We start from the raw sequence: 22388 nt of genomic DNA on the forward strand, positions 1-22388 counted from the left end.
TGAACTTTCTTTACTTCCTCCTTTTCTTCCATTCTCCTTTCCTTTCCTATCTTCTCTTCTCTTTTACAATTCCCAATTTTTTATTTTATTTTTTATTTTAGTTTATTTGCACAAATATAAAATATGTAAGAAAAACAAGAAAATACTAGGGGTGTCCCCGAATAAGGATTTTCATAGTCGAATCAGAATCGTCAAGTCTTCCCTATAGTCGACTAATTGTCGAATCGTGTGTGTGGGGTTAAGGAGGGGGCGGGGCTTTAACATTTTAAAGCCGCGATGTACAGAATATCACACAAAGATATAGCAAAAAAATTTAGAAAAACATTTTGGATCAATACAACTAAGAAATAACAGAATGCAGAATGGCTGCAGAATGGCCACACTGCAGACAGGATTTGCATTTCACATGCAAATCAAATTAAATCGGCTAAATTGCCTGTGCGAGCAGGCTCTAAGTACCTACAGAGCGCAACATCTTTGCACCAAAAAAGATTAAAACAATTAATTTACAGAATTAAATTAGAACAGAATATACCTTTCTAAAAAAAAAAAAAAAAAAAACGAAATAAGTCTGAATCAAGTCACAAGATGCCGAACAAATGTGTGCAAAGTGCCTAAAGTGCAGGGGAACATATATTCAAAACACGAGCCACAAATAGTTAAATTAGATTACCCTGAGTGATCAATAAATAAAAAATTAAAAATATATTATTAAAATATCGAAAGTATAGCCAGAATGGTCAACTTTGTCTTTTTAACTGCAGAAACAACAATAAACGCTGAACTCGAGTGACCGTTTATCTAAACATGTTCACGGCATCCAAAAATCAAATTAGAACCGGCTGAAATTTTTTGAAATCACTTGTACCCTACCTGATCGAGAGAGAAAAAAATCTAGTCTTTCACTCTGTCTGTGTCTCTGTGTCCGTTTGAGTCTTTTCAAATTGTGTGCGCGGATAAAATACATTCAAACGCTTAACGTGAAAAACGTTTAACGGCTTAATGTCCTAAGACGGTTATATTAAAAGATCAAATTCTATACACACCTTATTAATAAAGCATACTGTATAGCCTACAGAAAAGCAGATGAGCCCAGAATATGAACGCAACGCGTTTAATTAAACGCTAATTTTCCTCCCATTGAAAACCGTTATTATAAAGAAAACGCTTTACGTGACTTTCTATTGGAGGAACACGTTGCGTTAAAGGAAAACCAACTTGTTAACGTTGGCCTGCAGAAGTGCGATCATGGTTTTCCTGAAGCTAAATCCAGTCTGGGAATATATCCTTCCTGATGGTGTGCATCCACTCTTTAGATTTTCTTATCCCAGACATTTTTAAAGATTTAAATCCCTGCCGCCAAAACGCTCCTCTATCGGTCACGTATCAAAAAGTGAAACTTAAATCTGTCACGGGGTGTTTGGATTTATTCATGCACGTTAAAAATATTTATTTAAAGCTTCTTCCTTTGCACATTTGTATTTACAGCATTATCATAATAGGCTCCTATTAACATATTGACAGAAAACCAGTAGTTCGATGTGAAATCAGACATTGAGCAGCCTTTTAACCTCTGCAAAGATTCGACTGTGAGATTGGTAATCGAATCAGGCTCCTCCTATCGATGCATCGAATCTTCGACTGTTCGGGGTCATCCCTAGGAAATACAATCCACACACTGTGGAGGGAGAGGCAGAAACCCCAAAAGGGTTATATTTGTTATTTAAAGCCTCCACCTAAACAACAAAGAAAAAAATAAACTATAAAATTAAAGAGAGAGCTAAATTACAATAACAAATACATAAATGTATATGACATATCAAAACCCCCAAAATAATATACACAATAAACAAACCCAATAAAATACATTAATGATAATAATAATAAGAAGAAGAAAACAGTTACAAGACAGCAATAAAATTATATTTTATACATATTTTATAACATATTAAAGAATAACATTTTGTTGCTAGATGGGATAAAGCATTCCATAATTTAATACCCCTAAATCTTATTGAGTATTGACCTCTACAAGTGAGAAATTTAGGAAGATGAAAATCTGAAGATTGAGTTAAGTAACAGTGAAACTTTGAATTTACTTCTTAAATTACATCGTAATTGTACTTCACTTGAATATATCTTATAAGTAAAAAAACATATTTGACAAATATTAATATCATAAATAGTAATAATTAGAAGTTTCTAATATAAAGAAGCAGTTGAAGTTTATGCATTTGATCGGTTTTCAATCCTAACAAAATGTTTCTGATGGATCTTTTTTTTTTGTGTGTAGTAGGAAAAGTGCTTGCCCAAACTTTATTTCAATATGAGATATACATATAAATTAAACTATAGTAAAGAGTTAGAAGACATTCTTTAATAACAAGATACCTAACCCTCTTTATTATACCGGTAGATTTATGTATTTTTCTGCTCATATAGTCAGCTCGTTTCCTCTAACTCTCGTCAACAAAAACTCCCAGGAATTTTGTAGTTGACACTTGAGGCACCTCAATGGACGCAACTTTAATTTTTGATAAATCCTTAGGGTATACATTTTTACCACTAAAACTAATAAAAAAAATGTTTCATTAGAGCATAACTAATTAGCATAAGCAATTAGACCATAATTTACATTCTTAATCAATTAATAAACTTTGGGTGTGAGAGAACTAAGGTTGTGTCATCAGCAAACATTATTGGAGTAAGAATATTTGAAATATTCGAAAAATCATTTATATAAATAAGAAATGGTAAGGGTCCAAAATGGACCCCTTAGGAACCCCAGAGAGCAATCTTGCTTTGCTAGCATGCTAGATTGCTACAATCCCACGTTTTTAACTACACTTTCAAATAAACTGCTCAGTAATCTGAAATTGGTGCTTATAACTTATAAAGCTCTTTTGCCATAAAGGAGTAAGTTTCTCTCAATTCTTCTGACAATCCTCTAATCCTAATTAACATACCACTCATCTATCTGTCTCTCTCTTTGGCCACATACTCTCTGTATAGTTTCAGTAGTGACGGCCCCTAAATTATTATTCTGTTTGTGTACAGAACACGTCTCTCTTCCGAAATTGCAAGATTGAAGCCATTGCAACATTCTGGCGTCTTGCGGACGGATCTCCAATGCGTGTTTAAATGTCATTAACAGCTAGTTGTTCAGTTTGGTTCTGTACACACTGCATAGAATTGTATATGCTGTTGTCACTCCTGTAAATACTGAACTCTTCTTGTGTGTACAGAACAGGATTAACCACTAAAAGATGAATTGACAACCTAATTTGTGTATGTGTAATTTGTGTACCTAATTTGTGTATTGTGTACGTGGCCTTTCTCTCTCTCTTCCTCCCTTCCACATCCTCATACACAGCAAAGAAAAGTGTTATGAATGAAACCTTAATTTATTTTGTTTTTGATTGTTTGTCAGTTGGATTCTAGGTATTTCCTTTGTTTTCATGTTTTTTTTTATTTTGTCCAGATGGCAGGCCTGCAGCCGGGGAGAAAGATCTACTCCATTAATGAGGACCTGGTCTTTCTGAGGTCCTTCTCTGAGGTGGAGACCATGATCAACCAGTCTTTCTGTATACGCCGCTCCCTCAGACTGCTGGTGGCCACCAAGAACAAAGAGTGAGTCCTCAGCATGGTAGAAATCAGATACTTACGCACAGACGTGTTAAATGTAGCAAGGGATAGTGTAAAAGGACACTACTGGTGTTAGAGTTGCATGCAGGAGAGCTGCACATTGCAAAACTGTTGTTTTCAAAAGAGAATTAATTAATATTTAAACGAATGCCGGCACTTCTTGTTCCTCAGTGTCCCAAACAATTATATCCATCAATTTTTTTTATTTTGCTACATACCACAAAAGACATTTAGTAAAACATTCTCGCTCATGTCATAGTGCTTAGATGAAATGGACAAAAAAGCCTAGCTTATGTGTTTGTGTCATATTTGTGTGTATCTGATAGGATTGTGAAGATTCCAGATGTTCATGGAACTCTTCCGTTTGTTCTCTGCGGTTCTTGTCCACCTTACGTTCATGCAGTTAAGAAAGGTGAGTTTCCGTTGTTTGACAACACCTGTTTTAATGATCAAAAAACACATGGACATTGTCACATTCATATGTGAAGTTATTATGGCCTCAAAAACCAGACCCAATCCTGTTTTTTCCATAAACATTCATGCATGTCGTTCTGAATTGAGGAATGCATTGCATTCCCAACGTCTAACCTGCCAGGCAGATGTTAATGTACTATAAAAAGCTTTGAAATGAAGCAATTTCGTGACACCAAGCTGCTGTGTTCATGTGATCAACATCTGGAGCTCTTCAACTTTTGAGCCCAAACTCCGGATCCCTGCACATGTTTCTGGATTTAAAAAGCACATTATTGGAGCTTTTTGAAGTTCAACCATTAGCTCATCTTCACGGCACTTAGACAAATGCAAAAAGAGATTTATGATGTGTCATTATGGGACCTTTTATCACAGCCAGTGCCCATGAATGAAGGGGGTATAAATTCCAGAATAAGTGGTCTATTCAAGGCAGAGAAAATGTGAAATCGTCCTGTAAATAAACAATAATCATAAGTTATTCTTGTCTCATAAATCTTATTGTTGCTGCAACTTGCTGAAATGGCCAATTTAAAACCTCTACATCAAACAGATTTTTTTTGTCGCGTACTTTATCATTATGGGCATAAATATATGATCTGACATGTTTTATTGATCTGACTTTTCAGGGCAGGTACCTGGGAGTACATATTAAAAGCTACTGTCTTCAAATACTTTTTGGAACCGTTATCTTTAAGAAGTATTGTAAGGGTCCCCAAAAAAACATTTCAGTGAACAATTCCTAAAAGAACAATTATTTTCTCAGTTTGAAGAATATTTTAATAATCTGATGATCCTTTTCCACCATGAAGAACCTTTTGTGCAATGGAAAATGGATACATGGATGTTAAAGGTTCTTAATGGAACCATCGATGCCAATAAGGGACCTTTATTTTTTAAGAGTGGGCTCCAAAAGGCCAGGAATAACCACAAAAAAATCACAAAAAAACCCCCAAAACATTTAAAATACAACAAAAACATATTGCTAGGTTGCTACAGTACAAATACAAACTGATGCTTTGTCAACACCGATGAGGCAGCAAACATAACATCAAACACATTGTGTGTTAGACAGTGTCTAGGCCAGTTTGGATTTGCCTACATGTAAAGTATATAACCTTATCACATCAAAATCATTCATTTGACATCTTTTATTGGTTCATTTAAGGTTCTTGTGCGTTAAATGCATTATTTTTGTGTGTATACAGGCTCTGAGGCAGCTGCAGCGGGTCTTCAGCCTGGTCAGTGTGTGCTTAAAGTCAACGGAAACAACATGAACCAGAGCAGTTACCAGGAAGTCTTGGAGCACTTCAGTGGCCATCAGCCTGTCCTGGAGCAGCAAGACACAGTGAGAATCAGCATGCATTGTGTTTAACTCTGCATTATGTGTTTTTTATAGGCTATTTAGGCCCACATATGGTGAATCCTAGAGGTTGTTTGTTTCTGACACTATATAGTACCTGTTTCCTCCCTTTGTGACATTATTTTCTTCTGCCACAGAGCTGTGGTCAGTGGGCGTATCGTGTGTATGAGGATGTGGAAGAGCAGATGTCTTTTAGGGGTTGTGAGAATGGCTCAGATTCAGAGGATGGCTGCACTAATGGAACAGGTAGAATGTGTGTGTGTTTGCTGGCAAATGACAGGTGTACCCAAAAAAAAAGTAATTATCGTTATGGGAAAACTACTATGAATGCAAAAGCCATGGGAGCACTAGATCCAGTGTCACATGCATTTGTGAATGCAAGCTCATGTGAAAAAGTTTTGTCATCTGCTACAGTATGTACCAAAATTCATGTGTGGTGAACTCATGCAAAGACTTTTGACCAATAGAGGAACAACATAATGGATAATTACTAGGGATGCTCTGATTGATCGGACGCCGATCATGATCGGACGATATTGGCTAAAAATAGATTGATCGGCGAACCCCAAAAGCGCCGATCAAAAAAGCCGATCACGTGACGTAAATTACTCGCGCGACTTTTTCCCACATGCATGTGTGGCGCACGGGCACACAACAGCAGAGTGGAGCTTGGCCGTGGCAACATGAGTTCTCCTTCACCGGAACGAATAGGGAGTCTCCCAACGGATTGAAGCGCGCTTCCGAGTGAAGACCGTGCACCGCGTGAGCCACAACAGAACGCGGTATCTGCGCCACTGATCGCTGCGGCAACGAGCACTTTGATCACTTTTTTTTTTTTTTTTTTAACATTTCAGTGCTAGATCGCCTCTTATTTAACAATTGAACAAAATGTATGCTCTGAGTTAACTGGATAAGTATTTATTTATTCGTATTGGTACATTTGTGCCGCGAGATGTTTCAAAAGTGGTGGTGGTATTTTATTTTTTTGATCTGACGTAGTTGGTTCCTCAACTACATCAGAATCAGATTATTTTATTTAATGCCATGTCAGCATTCAAAGCTATTTTCATGGCAAAAATTCAATTATAAAAATACAAATATCATATAAATACAATAAAACAAAACAAAACAAGAAGTCATTGTATACAATATATATTTTTAAATGAACATATGATAAAAAATCCAAAACATTTTCAGGCATAATCTCATTAAATATGTCCTTTAATGAAGTAACTTCATAAAAGAGCATTCTGCTCAACTACATCAGACGTTAATAATAATAACAGAAAAAAACTTGCCATAGTTTTGTCCTTTTATCAGTAGCCAGTTTTGGTGTAACAAGTTGTACATGTTGTTGCCAATTAGTAAATGTAGTGGGTGTATTAAGAGGCTACAATTTCCAAATATGCCTAAGTGTAACTTGATCCCCTCCCATTAGGCTGATCTGATGTGTGTTGGTCTGCCTGACCCCTCTTTGTTTGGAATAATTTAATGTTACTCTGCCTTATTTGGGAAAGCTGGGCTACAGTAGCCTTAAGACATCTCATTTTCTAAATACAATTAAATTAACACATTTCTACAAATGGTGCAAACTCTGCTAGATTATAGATAAAAGATTCCCATTCCCCTGCCATTCTGTGATCGGCAGTGATCGGCAACCGGCAGATCATGATTTTGGTGATCTGTAATCGGTGATCGGCCCCAAAAATGCTGATCGGAGCATCTCTAATAATAACAAACTGATTAATATCTCAAACCTGACTTGACAATTATAATATTACAAAAGATTTCTATTTTAAATAAATGCTGTTCCACAAAAATATTAAGCAGCGCAACATTGATAATAAGAAATGTTTCTTATTTATTTCCTTGTAATAACCAAATCAGCTTACTAGGATCATGTGACATTGAAGATTGGCGTAATTGCTTAAAGTAAATAAAAATAGAAAACAGATATTTTAAATTGTAATGCTGTTTCACAATATCATTGTTTTTACTGTATTTTTTGATCGAATAAATGCAGCCTTGGTGAACATAAACTACATAAAAATGAAAGTTTGTGTGTTATATATATATTTTATGTTATTGTTTCTAATTTAAACTTTTTCTGAACAATTTAAACTAAAACTAAACAGAAAATAAAAATGCACAATTAAACTATTTCACTTCTTTTTTCATCAATTATTTTCATAATTTACCTTTGTGATGGAAATGTGATGGAAAAGGGTCCTGTGCACGTTCATCTGTGTTCCTGTTGGATTTTTTATATTTGTGTTCTCTGGATTTTCTAGGCTCTGTAAGAAGGCTGGAACTGTTGTCCATCTCTGACGAAGTTCCTTCGGTCAGTCTGAATGTGGATAATGTTCATGTGGAACATGGGGTTGTGTACGAGTACGTCAGCACAGCAGGGATCAAACACTGTGTTCTGGAGAAGATGGTGGAACCCAAGGGCTGCTTCAACCTCGCTGCAAAGGTCAGACCAGGGTTAAATAATGAATATGACTTCTGAATTTTGTTTCTGATGGCCTATGTTTGGGCCTGTGCAAATATGTTAAATTCCAATATAGACATACCGAGGAAGTTTTCTCTAACCTGTATTTTGAATTCACTCAGATACTGGAGGCCTTTGTGAAGGACGACAGTATGTTTGTGAAAAGCTGCCGACAGCTAATGGCTCAGAATGAGAAGGTGGTGACGATGCCACAGTTTGAGTTTCGAAACATCTGTGACAACAAGTTGGAGAGCATAGAAAAACGCATTAGCAGCTACAAACAGGTGTGGCTTCTCTCTGTGTTACTACTTAGTCATTTTGTCATATCCCCTGGTGCACTTCATATTAGATAAGAAAATATCACAATGCTTTGAAACATGAATTGTCGTTTTTTTAAATCAATATTAAAAATGGAAATCTGATATTCGTCATAATAAATGAATGTTTCATGGTGCTTTAATATTCTCTTCCAGTTTGTGGAGGAATTGCAGACGAAGGCCTGGCCCATGTTTAAGCAGGCGAGCACTAAACCTCACGTTCTGGGTTGCATGGACTTCGTCCCCACAAACTGCCACCTGAACCTGATGCAGGTGACCTGCCCGAAGAACACCTCCTCAGGCGGACGGGCCTTCAGCATCCGCTTCGGACGCAAGAACTCATTCTTCGGCCTTGATCCTGACCAAGGTGCATAGTTATTTAAGGGGATTTAGAGGGATTTAATGTTAAATATTATATTATATTTATTAAAATATTTACATAAAATAGTTTTAGAATAAATGGTAATATTTCTATTTCTCAAAAAGATTAATTAAATACGTTGTCTGGAAAAATAACTAAATATTACTATGTTAAAATCACTCAATTCCCAGATTGATTTGTCTGGAATTATTTATATCGTGGATTCAGCTCATGGGCTCAGTTAACCAAATCTCCACATTATGAACTTTGAAAGTTGTAAAATAGTAATTAAGCTTTATGGTGTAAACCTCCCAGGTCTTGTAAAAACCATGGCTTGCTATTCCCAAAGTAATCCAGAGCTTTTTAAAGCACCTCCATTAAGACACCATTAGGCCACAGTAAGTAGCTTTTAGTGATGTCATCATCCTTGTCCCATATGCCTACAGTCTTCCACTTAATGAGGCCTAACGCCTGCCCCTCTCTCTTATTATCACGGTTTATGAGGCCTGATGCTTTATTTAAGAAGGCAAACCTTAAGTCATATTAGCCTTATCAAATACAACAAATTAGCAAACTCAAAAGAAAAAGAAATAATTCTGTTTCTCCTGGTCTGATTGTAGCAGTTGGTCAGATTTGTCCAGATTATTCTTGGAACAAAAATTAAACAATTTATTCATAGCAATTTTTACATCAATTTTGTATAAATGTAATTTGTTTTCTTTACAAAAAGACAAAAAATATTTGGATTAGTAGAAATGCCTGGAAATGATACATCTTAAATATACCTATAAATTAATAAACCCTTTTGTTATGTATTTTTCTTGATTTTTTTAAGTCATTCTAACTGATGCTTTCAAGACTATCAAATCCAAATTCCAAACCATTCTGCAATTTTCAAGACTTCTTTGGCTCCACCTGCCCAGATTGCCGCGGCCCAACTTACTGTCTAGCCGCCACGTGTGGCTGGGAAAAGGACCACAAAATGCTTTGTTCCTTATGCTCCTCAGCATGAGATGTTTTATTTTTCAGTCTCTGCTACACATCTGCTCTGCAGTTGTCTCACGGTCAGAGATGTTTAAAATTCCTCCGGTACACTTCTCTGAAGCCTAATGTCCATGTCTTTACCACATGCAAGAGTACGTCACAGTCACAGAAGCCTAAATCTAGTATCCTGCGTCCCTAGACAGCATGAAGGCTGTTGCAAAGTCTGGGTACCATAATTATGTCTTCTAAGATGACTTCTCTAGGCCTGAATGTAAGGCAGCATTGCTTATATATCCCAGATTGCATTGCAACAAGCTCAGTGAAAAAAGTCATCCAGAATACCATATGAATCAAGAAAAAATCAATCTTATGTCATTTTGTTCCTGCAGCCAATCTGAATCCCATGTCCCACGCTGTGCACTGTGTAACCAGCATGGCGGCCCCCTCCTGGAGTTGCCTGAGTTTGGATGAAGAGACAGAGGACGGTGTGGGGAGCACGGAGGACGGCAGGAAGCATGAAGAGGGAGGTCTCAGCTTCCTCCTCAAACAGGAAGACACCGAGAGCCAGGACAATTACATCTGCCTCTATAACCGCCTGGACATTTCAGTGCGAGAGATGAAGCAATATGTGGCCCAGATAGATGTGTAAGTGTGGAGGTAGTTTAACAGTGTATTACTATAAAATAGTGTCTTAAAATAATTAAATTTAAAATAATAAAGTTGGAAATTATTAAAAAATAAACATTTCTATAGTGAATATACATTTAATCTAAAATATTCTTAAGTTTTAAAATATTTAATAAGCTAAAAAAAATCCTTTTTGAGTGCAGTTCTATTAAATGGTTTTTGCATTAGGTTTTTTAGCTTATTTAATATTTTAGAATTTAAGAGTATTTTAGATTAAATGTATATTTAACTAGCAAAAATAAATTGCAAAAAGTTTTAAGCAGATCAACGCATCAGTTATAGACTAAATTGGCACAACTTTTTTCAAATTCTCATCTGGTTTTAGTAGCCTCCTCTTTGAGGAGTTCCTCGAGTTCAAAACTTCAGGATGTTCTTTTATGACAGTCTAAAAATATTTAGGACTCAGACAGAAAAAAAACAAGACTGAAGCCATAACAGACAACTGCAGAGGAAATATTTCAACAGCCTCTCAGGAGGAACAAATGTTTGTTATTCAGTAGCTAGCATGTGCTGATGTAGAAGTTAATTGTCAGTGAAATGGAGTCATTTCTCAATCCCATTCCCTCACCTCTCTCCCAGTGCCTTTCCGTAAGTCTACACTTCCCTGTCCCATAAAAGAACAAAGCTCATTATTAAAGTATAAGGGTGTTTGTTTAACTAGGGACACTTTTGTCTTAAAACACTGTTTAAATATGCTTGAACAATAAGCTAATTTAACGGGGATATATGTAAAATTTATATGTATATATTAAAGTATAGAATGGCTATAATAAAAAAATATAAAGTAAAATTTTCAGGATACTTGATGAATAGAAAATACAAACGAACAGCATTTAATTGAAATTAAATCTTTTGTAACAATGTAAAAGTATTTACTTTTTCTTTTGATCAATTTAATGCATCCTTTTCTTTTCCATGAGGGGAAATATCAACTCAAAATTCATTAGAACAATTCCTGTCTAGCTGTTTCCAAACCTTTCTAAATATTTTTTTATTTTAGACTTCTGTCATCGATAACTGGACCAACCCAGCCGCAGGGCTCAGAGCCACCCTCGATTGAGACCGCCCCCTCAACCTCTCCCATACCGGAGGAGACGGACCAAGACAAGACGGAGCATTGCGGGAACAAGAGAGTGTGCTTCAAAGTGAACGAAGACGATCAGGAGGACTCCGGACATGACACTATGAGCTACAGAGACTCATACAGGTGGGGAAAAGTTTCTGATGATGATGTTTATGAAACATTGTCAAACCTGGGTGCTTAAATGAGTAACAAAGGTTTGCGTCAAGCCTGCAACATGTCCTGATCCCATCATCTCTCTTTTCTTTATCCATCTAATAAATCAGTTTCTAAAATGTCTATATTGAGAAGAGCAGCAACTTTCTTCTCTCTTATGAGTTTCACAGTAGCATTTTGTTTTCCATGAATTGCACACGTGAAACGGAGAGAGTGAGCGAGACGAGCTTCTGGGGTCCTGTCAAACAGATGTTGCTAAAACAGACACGTAGGAAGACGATAAACATCCCTTACAAAGAACCTGTTGTGTCACAGCGACCCAGACACCCGCTTTAACCACTAAAGAATACATTCAGTCACTGTTGTTATGTCATCATTATATAGAGCAAAGTGTGTTTGTTTGTGATCTAGACCTGACGGAGCAGGGCAAAACTGAGACTGACCACAGCCGAGTGGATTTTGTTTTTGTATTTTTTGCTTCTGTCAGGATAAACGGTTGCCTGCTTTTGCACCCTCTATCATTATGTGGCTTTCCGCTTTAAAATCATACTACTCTGTGATAGGGTGAGCTCATGAACAGCTGCAGCCATGTTTTATAGATAGAAACATTTTTCCTCTATTTAGGCTCTTACAGCGAGTGACTGGATTTGTCTGTGGGATGTAGGTAGGCCGTCTGTTCTTGTTATCGTGAGAAGTGGGCTGGCTGTTAGGGAACATGAACTTTCAAGGGTTCAGGAGGTTGAATGGTAAAACATTTTCTTTCTTTTTCAATTTCTGGGAGTGATACAACCTGCTGGTCATGAGCTTGATCTGCTTCCATTCTTGGCTTGTGGCGTTGCTAAATTGGCCTCTCCTCTAGTTTTGGGGTGGGTAAAGGGAACTTCTGCTACTCTTCTACTACTAGTGGGTAGAAGTACAGCCTGTTTTCCCCTCTCAAGCTTTTTTGGAGCACAAGAAAACTTATTGAAAGTTTCTTTCTGTATCAGAGTAAACATTTCAAGTCTGCCATGTAGACATCCACCTAAAACATTGTTGATCTCAGTGGATAAACGTTGAAATTGAAAGTTTGTTGTTGTTTAAATTGTTTTGAAATTACTTCAGCTCTTATAATCAGTATACCATTGTTTTAAAGACATAGTTCACCCAAAAATGACAATTCTACTATCATTTACTCACCTTAATGTTGTTCCAAACCGTAACATAACAGTCTGTCTTCATTTTTTTTTTAAAGATTGTGGAAGCTTGCTCTTTTTTTTGCCATTTTTCTGGGGAAAAAACATTTTACCTTAGGAGCTAAAAGCAATTTTAGCTAATCAAAATCCAGAATCTTGGCCGAAACAAGTTGATTATTATGTGTCCTGCTGCTGTATTGCAGTGAATTTCATTATTAAATTAGCATGGGACCATACGGAGAGCCTGGGAAATTGATCGTTTCAGTGAAGTTTTCCATTAGATTTGTATTTTTTCTTCAGCTTTGAATAATTACTGAACTCTATATTGGTTTGATTGAATATCATACTTTCAGAACTGTTCAAAGGGTTTTTGTGAATGATTAAATATACAATTTTGAATCAGTCTCTACAAGCATCCTTTTCATCACATGAACTAAAAAACATTTGTACTTGTGTTCTACAGTGAGTGTAACAGCAACCGGGACTCAGTGCTGTCATACACCAGCGTCCGGAGCAACAGTTCATACCTGGGCAGTGATGAGATGGGCTCAGGTAACTGTCGCCTTTCATATGTGGTTACAATGTTGAAATTCAGGACAATTACTAAAAGGAAATTGCTACTTTTATTTTGTTTTCCAGGAGATGAGTTACCATGTGATATGCAGATCCCTTTCGACAAGCAGGATAAACTACACGGATGTCTCGAACACCTCTTCAATCAGGTATATTGATTTCCTCACTCATAAATGAAACTTTTAGAGTCTTCTGCCAATTTAAACTTGACATTCCCTTTGTAACTGTTTCTCTTTGTCTGACACCACTCACCTTCTTATTTTATCATATTTTTGCTGTTCATCAATACATCCCCTCTTAGGTTCCCTCTCTTCTTCCTATCTAACTCCCACAGTATCGTTTATCACATTACCAACATCTCTAGTGAGCACTCTTTGACCTCTACACCTCTGCTCTTTGACCTCAAAATCTATCGTCTTCTGGAGGTCACCAGATTTTGACCCCCTCTCAATTACCCAGATATCAATAATGGGCTCTTTTATCCAGTGCAGACAGGTTACATGTGGACAGACTGAAAGCAGCAGGCCTAGCGTTAGCAAGGGCGTGTAGCCGGTCTTCAGTTAGCACAGGATGTGTGTGTGGTGACAGGCATAACTGTGTCTTTTTCATTCTCAGGTTGACTCTATCAACAGTCTCCTGAAGGGCCCTGTCATGAGCAAAGCTTGTGAGGAAACCAAGCATTTTCACACCGACCACAGTCAGCCAGGTACCGCCCGGTCAGGGTGTGCGCTATATTTGAATGTGTGCTATGTTTGGAAACTCATTTGAGGGATGTGTGCATTTGGGTTTTCCGTTAGTGTGTGGGGGACATTTTTGGGTAGGGGTGTGTGAATGTTTCTGTTTACATCTGTATGTTATTACCACTGCATGTGAGAAAACCACACTAGTTTCTCCTATGTGTTTTATGTATTTTAGGGGTGTTTAAAAAAAGGGTCTGACAGCAATTATGTATTTTGTATTTTTTGTATGTTCACACTGCCAGTTACACCTGCTGTCCTGAAAAACACATCTGTGAACATCTTTTATTGTTACCGTCACTTTTTTTCCGTAATAGAGTTTCGGCATACAGATGACTGGACTTTACGTTGGCGGTACGTCTTGCACAAGAACATCCAGGAGGACCCTTGGAACCTGCCCATTTCAATCAAATCTCTAGTTAACAGCCTTCATCGCTTTGTAGAGGGTACGTTTAAGCATGAACAATCAATATCAAATATCAAAATAACCCTTTTACTTTTTTAGTTCATGTTTATTGTTTTATTGTGCAAATTATATTATTAGTGTAAATTATCTTAATACTTTTTTTCCCTTTAGTATCCTAAGGGGCCATTCACACAGAATGCTTTTTTTGCATGTAAAAACATGAGAAAAAAAACAGTCTTGAGACCCATTTTTAAAGGTTGAACTTTTGGACCACTTTTCTAGAACAGCATGTCATGAGCAAAAGACGCAAGCGCAACGGTCACATGTCCATCTAGCATGTTAACAGCAGAAATGTGTTTTTGGGTTACAATTAATTTCAATAGTCCACTTTATTCTACGTACTATACAGTATGTAACTTTGCTACTACGTGTCAACTAACTCATTAATTTGCAACTAGATGTCAACTACCAATCATTAGAGTATTAGTAGACTGTTAGGGTTAGTAGAATAAGTTGACCTGTACTACTTGCAGAGTTACTTATAGTCAGTAGAATGTCTGTTAAGGAACCATCAAAATAAAGTGTGAGCAGATATTAAACAGACAGTCTACTTATACTCTAATGACTGGTAGTTGACATGTAGTTGCAAAGTTACAACATTTATAAGAATTTCTAAAGATGACTTTTGAAATAGTGTTAACCGTTTTTGCCTTTTAAAACCATGAGACACATGGCAGTGGAATAAAAAAAATAGTCTGGGGACCTGTTTATTAAAAGTTTAACTTCTTTTAACTTGAACACTATTCTTTGTATAACGCCATGTCATGTGCAGGATGCTGCAAACGAAGCTAGCGCAAGTCGCATGCCCATCTAGCTTGTTTAAATAGAAAAACAATGGAAAAGCAGCTCAGTGGAAATGCTACTCAGTAAAAAAAAAAAAAAGTTTCAACTCAAAGTTTCCCAAGCCTTGAAATACAGCTATATTGCCTTGTATTATAGTGTAATGGGTTGTATTCATGTCTATTTGTAACTGTGTTTCAGATGGAAGGAGTCAACTCTTGCTGGCGCTGCTTAAATGCACTGGTAAGTTACTCCTTGATTTGAACTTTATCATTTTAGATAATTTCAAATAGCTATTAAGAAGTCAACCCAGAATGTTTACATGATCTTGCACTTGCGTCATCATCTGAGTAAGATTTCAGAAAGTAAACTGCAGTGTATGTGATTTGTCTTCCCCACTACTATTTTGGATTATCCTGTATTTACAGACACCTCTGTGTGCTGCGATAAGGGAGTGTTTTATTGGAATTCTGAATCAGGGAGTGCGTACATATGTTGGTGTGCGTGCAGCCAAGTTGCAGTGGGGGGTGTCAGTTAGTGAGCTTCTCAGTGAGCAGTAGACACAGATAAAATGAGAGAACGGAGAGAGAAGGATTCATCCCATGGGGTCTGTGGTGGGAGACATATGGAAGCTGTTGAGCGTTTGCTTTGGAACCTGATCTAGAGCTCTTATCCCTACTGCTCCACACAGACAGCAGCTCCAAACCCTGTTCCCGCCCAGTGCTGAAACCCACCATCTGCTTAGAGTATTACACACTTACAACTGTTCAGGAATCACCTCACACCACTGATTTGGATATACTGCATGCTGATCTGTGAACAGCAAATAATCAGTATTAGCTACATATGTCAATTTAAAAACACAAATTTAGAGCAATTCAAATCTATAAAACAGCAGTTAAAACAGTAAAAAAAAGAGAACATTTAATAATGTCCTCTGATCCATACATATTCATCATTTTGGGGGTTTTCTCAATTCATATTTATATGTGCAATTAATTATAATGCATTACATTTATTTCGATGTAATCAATTTGATGAATAAAATAAAATTTTCAATTTTATAGAGAACCTAGGGTGTAGTGAACCTGTATATTATATGCTACTGTTCAAAAGCTATTGTATTTAAAGAAATTAATACTTTTATTCAGCAGTTTTTTTTAATCAATAGTGACAGTAAAGACATTTATAATGTTACAAAAGATTTCTATTAAAAATAAATGCGGTTCTTTTAATCTTTTTATTCATCAAGGAATCCTGAAATGGTTTCCACTAAAATATTATGCAGCAACATTGCTGAAACTGTTAAATAGTTCAATTTAAATTGTGATTGTAGTGCATTTTACAATATCACTGTTTTTACAGTATTTCTGATCCAAGCCTTGTTGAGCAAAAGAGACGACTTTCAAAAGCATTAAAACGCTGTATCGACCACACTACTGAATGGTAGTGTTTCTATTTCTGGAACAGAGTACTGAATATAAACATACAATATTATTTATGAAATTATATTTTATATTGTAATTTATATTATAATTTACACTAATGATTGGGTCAGTGACAAATAAGGATGTCCAAGATGATAGAAAACTAAAATGTTAAATAAGACGAGTTATTCTTTTTTTTTAAACAAAATTAATGTATTGTAATTTATTGACACTTAAAATGTGTTACAAACAATAAGTAAAAAGTAATAAAATATCTTCCCAGCGCAATGAATACATGTGTAAACACACATATTTATACAATACTCTTCTATGACAGACACAGAACTCCAGTTGCGGCGGGATGTCATATTCTGCCAGTCCCTGGTGGGGGCGCTGTGTGCATTGGCGGAGCAGCTTGTGAGTGCACTGAACCTGCGCTTCAATAATAACGGAGAGTATGAGGAGGACAGTAAAGAGGTGAGCCGTAAATGGCTGGAGCAGATCGCCGCCATCGGAGTGCTCTTCAACTTCCAGTCAACACTCTCTCCACATGTGGTAAGACAGATGACCAGAAGTCACGTCTTCTCATTGCTGATTCAGTGACACTCATCCCACAATGCCTCAGTGCCTACTACTAATATAAAAAAGCATGATAATGATCTCGTAAAACATCTTATTCCTGGAATTGAATCTTGGGACTAAATGAGGATTAAATACTGAACCAAGGCCACTGATTTCCACTGGATAACCTCAGGGATTTCTCAGCAACAGGAAACCATTCTAGTCACATCACAAGTTTCTTCTCTAGATATGCTGTATGACTCTAATACTGTCAGAATGCTGTTTATGTATGCAGATAGGGTGTAACGGTACACAAAAATGATGGTTCGATATGTACCTTGGTTTTTGAGTGCACTTTTCGGTATGTTTTCGTTATAGCAGAGAAAAAAACATTTTTTATTAATCATTGGTTTACTGAACAAACTATGTCTGTCTATTAAATTTAAAAAAAGTCTGTCAATAGCAGTAACATACACTGCTGTTGTAATTGGGGCAAGAGATTTTAAGTACTTATACTTTTGAATGCAAAATATGTTAGCAAAATATTTTAGAATAAGGTTAGAATGATAATATCCTGTTTTAATATAGCATTACTTCGTCTCTAAATGCATACCGAACCGAAAGACCCAAATTGAAAATTTTTTTAGGAATATGTGTACCGTTACATCCCTGGTATGCAATATAATGTTTTAGTCTAATACTCTCCTGCTTCACCATGAAGGACTTGATTATTTTGGGCTCACAAACTGTTTTCTTCAACAGAGAGAAGAGCGAATTATGCTGGAAGATACAAAAGCAGCACTGCAGGATCTGGAGAAAGTGACCGTGCTGTTCCGCCTAATGGAGAACGAGTGCCTCGTCCCAAGTATGACATTACATATAGTAACACATGGAGTATTAACACAGAAAAATACATCTTCTGTAAATATACAGTACAGTTTTAAAAGTAATGTGTGTGATTCTTTCACTTACCAAACCTTAAAATGCGAATGCAACTATTATGAAAGCCATTTGTAGGCTGATTTACCCAATAAGTGACGCTTTCAAAACATTGCACATCCTGACCATCCCGACACTGCAACATTGGCTCAACAAGTGTTTTTATTTTTTATTTTTAGCAGGACTATATTTTTGCTAAGCCAGTGCCAGACAAAAGGAGTGTTTGCTTCCCATTTAAATAAATTTAAATAACATAATAAATAACACCGTAATCATTTATTATTTAAATATTTTTTATTAGAGTTTTTTAATAAAATTTATTTAATTTATTAATTATACATCTAGTTTTATATTTAATGTAATTTTGATATGAATAAATATTTTCTCACTGGGTACCAACCAGTGTTATTTATTTTAGTATTATTTATTGTACTTTTATTGTTTTATTAATATTTTGAATTATCTTTTATTTTCTGATTTGATTTTAGTTTTATTTCAATTTTATAGGAATGTTAAGATTTTCTTATTTAATTCGTTTTTGTTTTTAAATAACTATTTAGGTTTCATTTATTTTTATTTCAGTTTTAGTGTTAATAATTTTAGTGCTTCAACTTAACATTTCTAATTTTTGTTTAGTTTAGTGTTTCATCTAATATTCAGATTTATTAAGCAAAATGAATAGTTTTAGACTTTAAGTTTTAGTTAACAATAATAACCCTAACACCAGCATGTGACTGACTACTGAAAATGCAGTTAAAATATTAGACAGCCATGTTTTTTAGCATTATTAACAGTTTCAAAATAGCAGAAATATTCATTTTACACATGTGAGCTGTGTAAATTAATGGCTTAAAATGCATTTTGTTAACCACACTAAAACACCAGCAACAATGACCACAAAAAATTGGGCTGCATGCGAACGGGGTGTGCGAACGTCACCTGATGACGAAAATTACATCACACGGAAAGTGTGAGGACCGTCGCGGAATGCGGACGGCCGAAGTATACTATGGGCTTTATAAAGCAGCACCCCCTCCCCCTCCACACAAACATAAAGTACACACACCCTCCAGATGTCCTCTTCAGGAATGTCAGCACAGTTAGCCATGAGAGGAGAGCAGCTTTATCTGCCGTCTTCTGTTTTGGTTTGAGTGAATCCGAGGGAGGGTGTTCTGCTCACTGTTTTGTTTCTGCCGCAAAGGTGTTTTATTTACAAGGTGAATCATGCTTTTTTTTCTCACACAGACACACCTGTTCATTACCAGGTGGAAGGCAGTCGGCAGGCCATCAGGGTGACCATGTTCCTGGACAACTGTCATTTCAGTGAGCTGCCAACAAGACTGAAAAATGGAGGCTCTTTGAAGCTTCAATCAGTCCTCTTCACTAGAGGTGGGAGCAGACAAAAGGAACAAGATAAAATACTATTTTCATTCTAAATGGGTTTCATTTGTAATTTACAGTTCCAAAACCTAGTGAGCTGCCTACAGAGGCTGTATTTTAAGGCGCCATTGGCTTTAGGTTGGCATTGTAATTATGTTACCTCTTTAGATACCAGACATCATTGCATGTTTTTTTTCAGGAAACTCCTATGCCATAATTTATCATGAGAATAAATCAAGGCAAGAGAAATGTACATTATAAACCTTTAATTCATTTTTTGTGTGTGTTGTGCACAGTGTTATTTTAGTATCATTGATAAAGTATTATAGTTTTTATTAATAGTTTGAATCTGTTTTATTATTATTATATTTTCTGTTTTTATTATCATTTTGGGTAAAGTTTTTGTAATTTTGTTGTGTTCTTGTCATTTTTATTTGTTTGTTTTTATAAATATGTCTATATAGTTTTTACTAATTTAGTTTTAGTTCAAGTTATTTTAGAGCTTCAAGTTTAACTAAACTAAAATTATGCCTTAACTAGCTGAAATATAATGTTCACTTTTTTATGTTTTGTATTATTTCATTAACGGCTATTTTAGTTCAAGTAACAAAAAAGTTTTAGTTAACGATAAAAAATATGGTAATGACAACGAGTTAGAGTATTGTGCAACATGCAGAAATACTCACAGAAAACTCTATTTAAAACAACTGAGTTTCCTGTGTGAAGTTTTATTTGTGTGACGTACAAATGAGTAATGCTCCAAACTGAGGTTCGGATGCTGCTTTAAAAGGTTAGATGCATTATAAGAAATCATACATATGTGTCTCAAATTTGAATATAGCCTTTTGAAATCTAGACTTTTAAGGGCAAACCTTACTCAGATGTACATGTCATAGCTGTTAGCGTTACAGAGAGAGTGTTATGGAACCAGTCATGCTCAGTCATAATGTGCTCATTTAGAGCTAATGAAAGTCTCTCTATTTTCTTGATGAGTCTTGGTCTCCATCTAGAGGTACCTGGAGAGCATTACAGCACTGGGGAAAGCATGATGTTCATCAGCATTTTCTTCACCTTTATTAGGGCTGGAGAAGCCAGAGGGTGTGTTGTCTCAGGATTTTGTTACCATGGAAGAGTTTCAGCAGCGCACAAATGCTCTATCACTGGAGAAGGTCAAAAGTTATTACCGCAAACTCAGGTACAAACCCCCTTTAGTGGCATTTTGCCATCATACCCTGCATATCTTAAAATAAAATAAAAAGTGCTTTAAAGGTTTATTATTTGTGCTTATGCAATGTTTTTTATTTTTTCAGGGCTTTTTATCTGGAGAAATCAAATTCAGACTCAAATTCCACTGCCATGAAAATAGACCAGGTTGGTTGAGAGATACTTGTACATTGCCGTTAAACAGTTTGGTCAGTAATTGTTTTTTAAAGTAATTAATTTCTATTTTTCAGCAGCAAGGATGCATTCAATTAATTGAAAGTTAGAGTAAAGACATTTTGAATTGTTACAAAAGATTTTTGATTCAAAACAATGCTGTTCTTTTGAACTTTCTATTCATTAAAGAACCCTGAAAACTGTATCATGGTTCCCACAAAAATATTAAGCAACTGTTTTCAACATTTATAATAGTAAGAAATGTTTCTTAAGCAGCAAATCAGCATATTAGAATTAATTCTGAAGGATCATTTGACACTGAACACTGGAGTAATGATGCTGAAAATTCAGCTTTGATATCACAGGAACACATTACATTTTAAAATATATTCAAATATAAAAGTTATTTTAAATCGTAATAACATTTCACAACATTCCTGCTTTTACTGTATATTATATAAAATAAATGCATCCTTGGTGAGCATAAAGATCATACAGACCCCACACTTTTGTTTTTTGTGTATGTAAGTGCACAGGAATTCCTGTACAGACCAACAAGAATAGAATAAAAATGCAGAAAGCAATGCATATAAATGTGTTTTGACTAAAGCTGTTTAAAATCGGAAAGTTTAAATCAGTTTCACTTAATCTTTCTGCAGCTCCTGCGGCCACTTAACACGTTGGATGACCTCTGTCGGCTCATGCAGGCATATATGAATGTAAAAGCGGGTTCTGCGGGTCAGCCCTCTGGTGTCAGTGTTCTGCTGGTGTCCTCTGAGCTCTGCAACCGGCTGGGGGCCTGTCACATCACCATGTGTGCTACTGGGATGCAGAGGTATCTACAGTCAAATCTTCATGTTTGCTCTAGATCTGATGATGAATGAAACCACAGTTGGCAAAAAGGTCAAATTGAGTGTTGGCTCAAAACACATGCCTCTCGTCTTTAATCCTCTTACTACTGAAGTGGAGCCACAGGCAAGGTTTCTGCTATAAATATTTAGCATTTTATTTTGACTTTAATTTATTTCTTGCTCAAATGTGTCGAATCCAGGTGATTTGTATCCTAGGTTACCGCTGCACTGAGGTAAATCTATAACAGGTTGTCTAAACCAGCTCTGACTAAGGTATTTTTCTTGTGTAGGTGTACTCTGAATGTGTCGTTGGAGCAGGCCATTACTCTAGCCAGAAACCACGGCCTCATGCCCCGCTGCCTAATGCAGACTATGGACATCATGCGTAAACAGGTACGGTATATGACAAATAAAACAAACTGTTCACCTAATGCCAATAAAACTTAACTAAAAATAAAACTACGAAATCCTGTGGTTGGTAGAAAATGTCTATTTAGAAAATCGCTGGGGCCATATAATCCTCACCAGCTGCCGAATATGCCACTCCAGACTAACTCTAACATATTTTTGAT

General features: G+C 36.1%; 1 protein-coding gene across 1 annotated transcript in view; it reads left to right on the top strand.

Annotated features, from left to right (window-relative positions):
• The window catches only part of prex1 (phosphatidylinositol-3,4,5-trisphosphate-dependent Rac exchange factor 1), a 79534-nt gene that overhangs the window by 53558 nt on the left and 3588 nt on the right, over positions 1 to 22388 (top strand). Inside the window, exons 18-38 of the mRNA XM_077223916.1 lie at positions 3482 to 3630; positions 3972 to 4057; positions 5322 to 5461; positions 5614 to 5722; positions 7768 to 7949; positions 8090 to 8251; positions 8441 to 8651; positions 10019 to 10274; positions 11317 to 11523; positions 13189 to 13277; positions 13365 to 13447; positions 13914 to 14004; positions 14353 to 14481; positions 15483 to 15524; positions 17046 to 17263; positions 18032 to 18134; positions 19454 to 19597; positions 20669 to 20783; positions 20899 to 20959; positions 21625 to 21800; positions 22107 to 22209. Coding sequence (XP_077080031.1) covers positions 3482 to 3630; positions 3972 to 4057; positions 5322 to 5461; positions 5614 to 5722; positions 7768 to 7949; positions 8090 to 8251; positions 8441 to 8651; positions 10019 to 10274; positions 11317 to 11523; positions 13189 to 13277; positions 13365 to 13447; positions 13914 to 14004; positions 14353 to 14481; positions 15483 to 15524; positions 17046 to 17263; positions 18032 to 18134; positions 19454 to 19597; positions 20669 to 20783; positions 20899 to 20959; positions 21625 to 21800; positions 22107 to 22209 — 2856 coding nt within the window. The remainder of the gene's footprint in view (positions 1 to 3481; positions 3631 to 3971; positions 4058 to 5321; positions 5462 to 5613; positions 5723 to 7767; positions 7950 to 8089; positions 8252 to 8440; positions 8652 to 10018; positions 10275 to 11316; positions 11524 to 13188; positions 13278 to 13364; positions 13448 to 13913; positions 14005 to 14352; positions 14482 to 15482; positions 15525 to 17045; positions 17264 to 18031; positions 18135 to 19453; positions 19598 to 20668; positions 20784 to 20898; positions 20960 to 21624; positions 21801 to 22106; positions 22210 to 22388) is intronic.

This window comes from Siphateles boraxobius, unplaced genomic scaffold (genome assembly GCF_051911475.1).
Source record: "Siphateles boraxobius isolate OS27281-9 unplaced genomic scaffold, OSU_SipBor_1 9, whole genome shotgun sequence".
Classification (NCBI taxonomy): domain Eukaryota; kingdom Metazoa; phylum Chordata; class Actinopteri; order Cypriniformes; family Leuciscidae; genus Siphateles; species Siphateles boraxobius.